At 36.3% G+C, this 9,839-nt stretch overlaps 1 protein-coding gene across 3 annotated transcripts in view; it reads left to right on the plus strand.

Moving 5' to 3' along the window:
- FSTL5 (follistatin like 5) overlaps positions 1-2,605 on the plus strand; it is a 270,766-nt gene extending 268,161 nt beyond the window's left edge. For all 3 annotated transcript variants that reach the window (XM_058024913.1, XM_058024911.1, XM_058024914.1), the window contains one exon: positions 190-2,605. In XM_058024913.1, coding sequence (XP_057880896.1) covers positions 190-892 — 703 coding nt within the window. In that variant the 3' untranslated portion in view covers positions 893-2,605. The remainder of the gene's footprint in view (positions 1-189) is intronic.
- The last annotated feature ends 7,234 nt before the right edge of the window (positions 2,606-9,839 follow it).

Genomic DNA, 9,839 nt, shown 5'->3' on the forward strand with positions numbered 1-9,839 from the left:
TTTAATACATTCTAAATTACAACACTAAAAATAAAATATTATAAACTCCTTAATATCTGAAATATCTGAAGCTGAGATGTATAGCAATACATTGCTGCACATATTATCTCCTTTGCTCATGGTGTCTTTCCCCACTCATATATTATGCACACAGTAGCTCTGACTTTGGTTTTGTGCTTTTCCTTTCAGGTTTGGATATATTCTTCATAAGGACGAGCCCATGCTCCAGAAAATTGATCTAGAAACGATGTCATATGTCAAGACAGTTAGTTTAAAGGATTATAATTGCATTCCCGAGTCACTGGCCTACACACATCTTGGAGGATATCTTTTTATCTGCTGCAAGCCCGACACCACCGGGGCCGTCCTGCCGCAGCTCATCGTGGACAGCGTCACCGATTCCGTGGTCGGGTACAACGGCGACGTGACGGGCACGCCGCACGTCTCTCCAGACGGGCACTACCTGCTCAGCATTGACGATGCCAAAGGCCTCCTCAGGATCCAGTCCGTAACAGTGAGAGGGGAAATACAGGATGCGTTTGACATCCACACCAATTTGCACATATCTGATGTAGCTTTTCAGCCGTCCTTCACTGAAGCTCATCAATACAATGTCTACTGCAGCTCCAGCACACAAACTGATGTTCTCTTCATGGAGCTCTCTTCTGGCAAGGTGAAGATGGTGAAGAGTCTGAAGGAACCCATGGAGGCAGGTGAATGGCCTTGGAACAGTAAGAACCGTCTCATAAAAGACAGTGGCCTTTTTGGTCAATATCTCATGACCCCTTCCAAGGAATCTCTGTTTATCCTGGATGGACGGCTCAATAAATTAAATTGTGAAATCACTGAAGTTGAGAGAGGCAACACAGTAGTTTGGGTTGGAGAAGCATAAGAATCTGTGTTAGATATTTACTGAGTTGATAGTTTTACAGTACATTGCACTTATATTACACCATTCTTCAAATTTACACAATTTTAATTTTAAATTGTTGGGCCTTTCTATGCCTGTTATTTCTTTGACATGTACACAATTTGAATCAGCTTCCTCATAAAGTGACTAAAAAAATGATGGCTATTTGATAATGGCACTCCTTATTAATTATCAGCTGAGATTATGTTGTTTGAAATAACTAAATATTGAAATTGATGATAAGTATAATAAATTAGTGTAAAAAAAGAGAAAAAAAAATCAAAAAACTTCAGGAAATTTAATATGATACTTTGCATTTGTAAATGGAAGACTTAAATATTATTCAAATTTTGGGGTGTTTTTGCTTCAGACACAGAACAAGAGCTGTTGTACAACAGCCTTTGACTCCTTAAGCTGAAATGTCATGTCCTGTCCAGTCCACTCTTAAATCATTTTGTGCCTTGAAGCGAAAGTCTCACAAGAAGGACAAACATAGAAATTATAAAATTTATTCCCACTGTGGCTTGTCATTGGAAAGAAAGTTCTGCTATCAAATTCCAGGTGACAAGTTGCAACATACATGGACAGGAAAAAAAAAAAAGAAAAATTGTATTTGCAGTGTTTTCTGATCACTGCATTTTGGAGTTTATTTTTATGGTGTCTTAGTTGAGAAAGCTGCTTGCAGAAGCTTTACCTTTTTTTAGAAAATATAGATGCTAGGTTTTTCAGCTATCACAGGGTGTCATCAGCAAGGAGTTTCAAGCCTACTGAAAAGAAATATTGCACATCCTTTCAGAATATACCACATTCTTAAAACCTGGCATCACAAAGCTTCACTTACATCATTGAGGAAACTGTTAATTAAACATAAAGAAAATGCATTTTAAGAAAATGAGAATTCAAAGAACTGAAGTCTACAACCAGTAGATGACATTTTTGCTTATTCATTGTACCATTGATTCCTATTTGTTAAACCATTTGGTTAGCTCAACAGATTTTCTAGTTCTTGCATCCAACTGGATTAGTGCAAAAAAAAAGACAAAAACAAAAAAACAAACAAAAACTTTGTATTTTTTATAGTTTGTTTACTTAGTATTCTAATATAACACTGGTTAAACATGTAAATGGGAAAAATAAGATTCCCAGAAGTAGAATAACAAGTCAATAGAAAGCCAGCAGTGAACATCTATCCAGACTCAGAGCAATGACTTAGAAGTTTGAGAGTATTTTTATTTTTATTATGTTTTTGCTAAAGAATGCTTATAAGCTCTTAAAATGACCTCCATTTACTGAAGGCAATCAGAAAAAAAAAATACCTTTTTTTAAACAAAGTTTTACTGCAATTTAGATTGTGTAAAATTGCTTTGAAATCTGGACTTTTCTAGCATTGTAATCTTGTGTGCATTGAGCATTCTGCCCTGTGTGGTACAGTAGATCTCTCTTTAGCTTGAGCGAACCTCCTGGTAAGTAGCTTTAACTGAGATAAAAATTTGCTTACATTTCTAGCTACTGAATCTATTTTCCTTTTTAAGAACTCCTCTCCATTGTGAACAAACAATAATCATGTAAACTGTCTGTTACTCAATTGCAGTAGTCTGTCTCATGCAGTTTTTGTTCTGTAATTTATACCACGTGAATGTTCTGTATGTAGAAAATGCTTGAAAAAAGGAGAATAAACCCCATAAATTTTAAACAGTCCTGACTTTGGTGAATCATCCAATCAGCCAGTGAGCTGGCAAGCAAAACTGACTATTCAAAGCACCTATTATTTTAAATAGATGTATGAAAATAGATGTATTTATATATATGCAAAATAATATGTAGTGTGGAAAGAAAATTTTTTAGAAAAGCTTAAGTAAATGCAGAAGTTTCCTTTGGCTGCTACAAAGGAAAGCTCATCTTCTACGACAGTCCCATTATTAGCACATCTAAAGCACAAGTACAGGCTGAGTGGGTAATGGGTTGAGGCAAGCCTTCGGGAGAAAAACTTGGGAGTGTTTTTGTATGAAAGCCCCCAATATGACTTGGCAGTGTGCATTTGCAACCCAGAAATCCAACTCCATCCTGGTCTGAATCAAGTGAGACATGACCAGCAGGTTGAGTGACGTGATTGTTATTATTATTTGCCTTCAATAATTCTACTTCTTTTTTGACAATATTGTCCAGACTGTGTGTGTGAACATTGGCCACAACTTCTCACTATTTTTTTTTCAATGAAGTTAAACAAATATTAGATCACCATGGTTGCTTTCATAGCTCTTATAGTTGAAGTTCAACTTTCTCAAACACAGGTGGCCTGGCTGAAAGCTTTAATCTGAATGAAGGGAAGAGCTGGAACCTGTTTCCATTTTTTGCTAGCAGCTCGGTGAGGAAAGCTGATGTAAGGAGGCTTTTTCAACCCAGAGAGGCAACATCTCCAGGGAGGCCTAAAGGCAGCCTGCCAGTACCCATGAGAGGTTATAGCAGAGACAGGGTTAGATTCTTCACAGCTGTGCAAGAGAGCAGCATAAATTAAATCAAGAGTTTCAGGCTGGATATAAGGAAGAGCTGTGATGACAGTCAAGCATGGGAGGAGAGATGGAGAAACTATGCAGTCTTCATCCTAGGAGTTTATTAACACCTGTCTGAATTATGCCCATCTGACCTTTAGTGCAACTGGCTGTGACTAGCAGTGTTGGACTGGAGGCCTGCCTAGCACCCTTCAAACCTCAGTTGTCCTGTGATTCCATCATTACAACTTGAGGGAGGAGACATAATTTTTTTATTTGTGTAAGTTTCTGATTGAGTTTAATGTAAAACCTGCATATGTTATGGTTGGGCTAAAGTATGGCCTAAGCAAAACTCAAAAAACAGTATCTTTTGTCACTTGAAATCCTTAGCTCGGAACATTTCACTTTAAATCAAGAACATTCTCATTTACAATCTGGAACATGCTTCTTGGATTCCAGGAAATCCTAAGCTGATTGTAGAACTTGCACAGGATGAACTATGCAGAGGTAAATGCTCCTTTTGATGTATCTGAAAAATAGCTACGGCAGAGGGAAGGAGGACTTGAGAAAACCATTGTAGATAAGATCTGAGTTTCCAAACGTAAACACAACCACTCAAGTGTATCCTTAGACAAGATTTTCTAGTAAAGCTTTTCTAGGCATTTATACTATGGTGCAGTAGTGGAATAAAATGATCTGTTAACTTGCTAATCAATTTTAGACAGGAAAGCTCTTGTCATAACTAAGGTTGTGTCTTCAAAAGAATCACCGTAACACAGGCCAAGTCCTGTTCACCTTTCATCAGTTTTTCCTTTGCATTTTGGTCTTCATTTTAAGCAGTTCCTAAAAAATGCTGCTGATAAATTTGTTTTAAGGTTAGCAGCTAAGATGCAGAACACAAGAATTTTTAAAAAGACATATTTAAGCATTATTTAGCTGTAATGATCCATAAGTATAACTTAATTTTTTTGTGAATACTGTTGTTAAATGAGAAAAAAAACTTAGTAACAACTTTGTATCTAAAAATCCTAATTTCAACCAAGTTCAGAAAGCGACAAGATAGAGGATATGAGGTGAGAGAGTGGAAAAAGTCATCCAGTGCATACATACACTAATTAGAGAGATGTGAGATGGAGCCCAGCAGTTGAGAACCTTTGCACTTGCACCACATTGACACCGCTTCAGTGTGACCAATCTCCCCACAATGGAGGAGGACTTGAAGGAGAAGGGCAAAAATAATGAGCTCAGGGAAGAATATCAAGAGTGACCGATTATTGTAAAGAAAGCTGCATTTTTTAGGGGGACTGAAAAGTAAACTTTGGCTTAGATACACAACTGTACCATGAGTCATCAGGTTGTATAAACAGCTTTTGCTGAGATAATTAGTGGGAGACTACTGTTCTGGGCTAGCCAGAGCAGCATGGGGGCAGACAGTGTGTGTGTGTGACTCAACCTAAGGTTGAGTTTGAAAACTGGCCAGCTGCTAAAATGAACTTTGAAGAGAGCAATGGGCTTGACCTGGTTCATCCCTGGAACTCCTTTCTGGTGCCTTGACACACGCAGCACCATGGTGATGAGAATGCAGGGACTGGCAATGGGAACCACGTTTGCATGGTGATTCAGCTGCCCATTGCAATAGCTGCATTGTGCTTCTGGTGTGATTTCAGTGTGCTGCTGTAATACTCTAGGGAATAAAAATGTCATGAAACAACAATTATATAAAGTAAATTTGATATTAAACTTTAAATCCTCCTAATGTCGAACCTCTTAAAGAACCTAGTCAGAGGCTGTCCAACTCCTACCTCCACATGCTATCAGTCCATTTTATGTACTACTGGAATTTTTTAAAAAATTAAAATCAGCTCTTACAGTGCTTCATGGCATCACAATAATTAAATCTGGAAGAAATGGGTGAAATCCTACTTATGCTGATGTTAGGAGCATTTCATTTTATAGCCAGTGAGTATGGCATTATGCAGAACACAGTAATAGCAGCAAAAGCAGTGTGGTGAACTGTTGCCTTGTTATATTAAGGAAGGAAGAGATTCTGACAAGTTTGTAACCTGAGAGTTGAAATCATCATTTAACATTCCTTTACATTCCTTAGCACAGGTAATTCAACTTCCAGATTGTTCAAGGGGTTTTATGTTTTTGTTTGGATTTGAAGGGTGTTGATGGGATTTTTTTGGGGGGGGGGCAGGGGACAGAGGTTTTTTGGGGTTTTTTTGTTTAAATAATAAGAAATTTTCAGAGAAAGTACTAATAAGACTATGTGTCAAAAATCTATTGACACTACTGGTAAAAATTCATAAACAGGAGTTAAAAATACTATTTCACTTGAATCTCTCCAGCCTGTCACCTCTTAATGGGTTAAATGCCCTGTTGGTGTGCCACTACTTTAAAAATGATTTTAAACTGTCTTCAGTGAGCTATCTTTCACAAAGTATGACAAATTCAGTTACTGATAAAAGACTGAAAGATACTGAAATTGCTTTTTTCTATTTAGAACTAATGCATGAAAGATTGCTTCTTCTAGCTTATGAATATTAAACTTGTTCTTATTTTAATCTAAAAGATGAAAAAATAGTTTCCTGTTATTAGTCATGATGGTAATGTTCTTATTTTTAATCTTCACAAGGTATGTGTCCTTTACACATGGATAGATAATACTTCTCTCATTTTGCAATGCTTCTTTTTATATTTTTTCTCTAGTAATGAAAACTTAGATATATGAGGTATATGCTTTCTTTTTAATTGTGATTAAACCTATGACAAAAAAAATGTACTTACCTGGTAATACCTTTCAGTACTGTCCTTGTATAAGATTCAAGAAAAAAGCAAACCATTCACCATACCCCAGTAACTTCCTGGAATTTTCCACAAGAAGATTCCCTTCCCTCTCTGACCCTCATCTCAGTAGACTTGTGCTAAATAATTGCTACTGCTGCAGCCAATACTGCAAAGAAGTAGAAGCAACAACATAGGGAAAAATTATTGCATAAATGAGAAGGGAAGAGGAGCTAAGTCTCCAAGTTATGGGAAATTAGTTTTTAAGTATTCTAATTAAAATTGTAAATAAATATCCATTTTCTCTATGTTGACTGTAAAGATTAAGTAAGGAGATACACTTGTAAAATGTACTTGGATGCTGTTTCCAAGTAAACTTTCTCCCTGTACTTTGAGAGCAGAAAGACATAATTTAATCCTGTTCAGGCTGAACCTCCATATCCTCTCCTCCACCATTCAGTGGCTCCTGGGTCCTTTGAATTTCCAGTTAGATGGACATCTGGGGTGGTATTTGTGTTATATTAGAACTATAGAATCATAGAATCAGGTAGGAAAAGACCTTCAAGACCGAATCCAGACTTTGACAAACTTTGTCAACTAGACCATAGCACTGAGTGCCACGTTCAGTTGTTCCTTGAACACTGCTCTCTTCCATGAGCAGCCCATCCCAATTAATACCTTCAGTGAAGAAATCCTTCCTAATGTCCAACCTTAACCCTCCTGGTGCAGTTTGAGGCTGTTTCCTCTTGCCCTGTCACTGGGAAAAGAGGCTGACCCCCACCTGGCTACATCCTCCCTTCAGGCAGGCGTGGAGAGGGATGAGGTTACCCCTGAGCCTCCTTTTTTCTTCCAGATTTAACAACCCCAGCTCCCTCAAGTGCTCCTTGTAGGATGGAGTCTCCAGACCCTCCATTATCTCCAGTGCTTGACATGTTCCAGCACCTCAGTGTCTTTCTTGAAATGAGGGGCCAAGGACTGGAAACAGTATTGAAGGTGAGGCCTCACCAGTGCCAAGTAGAGAGACAATCATTTTCCTGCTCCTGCTGGCATTGATATGTTGTTCTCTTTTACCTTGTAAGCCTAAATGCAAGATTTAGCTGTGGGAGTGAGCCTCTTTCCCACAAGATCAGCATGACCTTTGGAGTTTGATGCTCAGATAAATTTTGGCTAAAATGATTAATCATTTTCATCTTAAATCAATTACATTTCCACAAAATATTGCTTTTACTTTACCTGTTTTGCTAAACTCTGTTTACCTTGGATGATCCCAGTCTTATGATGAAGAGAGATTTATCTCCTTCTGACTGTTTTTTAAAAACCAAATAGAACACCTTTCATTTATTTCACTGAAGAGAGGTGTTTGCCTAATTTTTCCAAGCAGGTGGAACATTATCTTCAGTTTAGTACAGGAATCTTCAGTGGTTTTGGGCTCAGAATGTGATGAAGACAAGCCTTGGTTCCAGATTTCAAACCAAACTTTGCACACAACTCTAAAACACAGGGTCTAGGAGAATTCCAGTCAATGCCATGGCACTGCTGTTGTGGGCTAAGGTCAGAGAAGTTAAAATATTTTATTTTTCAACCTCATTTTTAATACTAATTTTGGAATCCATAACCTGTTGTTCTGTAACAGAAATATTGCTACTTGTGCCATCTTCCCTTGTGCTGATACAGAAATGATTGTGTTCCCATTTTTAGTGCTTGCCCTCAGTCTGTTTACTTGTGTAAATCAGTGTGCATGAGACAGTAAATTTACGATGTTCTAAGGGTAGAGGCCTCCTAGGAGGGGATGAACTGCTAGTTAACTACTTGCCATAATGGAGAAAAAAACAGAAATATTTGTACATAAATGATGGCTTCTTCAAGAAGACCTAAACATCTGATGAACTTTCTCTTAAAAATGAAGGGCTTATTTGACCATCACACATACATGAGAATGTCCAACACACTACCTGGTGTTCCACAGAGTATTCTTCTGGTTTTCTAAACATTTAAAATGTGCCAAGGAGTAAATATTCTGAGTTCAACAAATGTGATTTTTCTTTAAGCCTTTCATTAATGCTATTATACTGCTATTGCTTTTTTTATTATTATTTTTTACTAGAAAACTGATTTTTGAGATCTACTAGACCTTATTTTATTTAGAGATTCAATTACAGACTTTAGATTTTTTATTCATTGAGATTCATCATGATTTACACACCTTACAGAGACATGATAATTTAGTAATATGAAAATAAGATAATTAAATTTCTCCACTGCTTCTCTAAATATACTTCCATTTGAAAAACAAACTTTTGGGGAAACGAAGGCATTGTATTCCCACTCTATTTTTTTCATATAAATATACTTCCAAATCATTCTTTTATTCTGCAAAACCTCATTGTCCCTGACACATAGGCATATAATAGAAAGCAGGTAAATACAAAACTCTTCTCCTGTTTTTATTCTAAGCTTCAGTAATTCTTAAGTATTTTTCTAAGTACTAGTTTATACAAGTGAATTACAGGTTGAAATTCAACAACTCTTCAGATAGTGTTGTATTGCCAGTCACATCTTCTCTTGTTGTTCAAGGAAATCTTTGTTTTAAATTGTGACCATCACATTTGTATAAGTGTTTGAACCATTATATGTAGCTAAGAACCACTTAGCTTGTAGAACGAGCATAATTTTGGAATATTCCTTTTCACACTGACCACAACAAGTATGAAGTGTTTCTTTTAAATTAAAAAAAAATATATATTTTTTAATCTGAGATTTTTTAGTATCTAAAGCTAGCATTTCACAGAATCCAATTACACTTTACCTATAACGTGGCTTTCCCTTTCCTATCCATTGAGTAATAAACTACATTTACATCAAAATACTGTAGTGCCAGACAGTGAATAGGGAGAATGATATTCATGCTGTGATTAGTGATCACAAAAAATTCTTAACAAAGAATCTAAACTCAGAAAATAGGGAAATATTTTAAAATTTCAGCTCCACTCAAGCCATTAAATGAGTACCCATAGTATAGGAGGAAGTCAAAAGAAGAAAATATGCTTTTCTGTGGACACTGTGCCTTTTAATTCAAAATGGTATCAAGTATTATTGATTTTAAATACTACAATTCTTCTGGCTTTTTCAAATACACACAGTCTTAAGGATATCATAGGTGACTACATAATTTCCATAAAGTGCTGTTAAGTAAGTGCATTTAATTTTCCTTTATAATTTTAAACTATATATTAAACTGCTTTTTAGAGGTTTCCCTTTTTAGTGTTACTTATCCCAGCATTTTACTTTGTGCATATAGTTTATCCTCTGTCTTCTCATAAACAGTGATTCCATCCAGAATATTTGTTTTAGTCAGTTTTAAATATCAAGTAATACTTTTTGTTCGTGCAGAAATAATGCACTCTGCCTTGTTCCTGAAAGTTTAAAGTCATTTAGTTCAAAGTTCTATGAACTCCCTTTCTCTTTCTCATCTGAGTGAGATGTTGATAGTTTTCAGTTCAAGAAGGCCATCCCTCTGTCAGGAAATTTTTGTTAGAAATTCTCAGAGGAATTGCTTTGGCATTGTATATCAAATCCTTAAAGCAAAGTATTTGATACACAAAATAGGATTTGTTTTCCTTCTGGCTGTTTGAAAGATATCATTATATAAGTAG

This window comes from Melospiza georgiana, chromosome 5, assembly GCF_028018845.1.
Source record: "Melospiza georgiana isolate bMelGeo1 chromosome 5, bMelGeo1.pri, whole genome shotgun sequence".
Classification (NCBI taxonomy): Eukaryota; Metazoa; Chordata; class Aves; order Passeriformes; family Passerellidae; genus Melospiza; species Melospiza georgiana.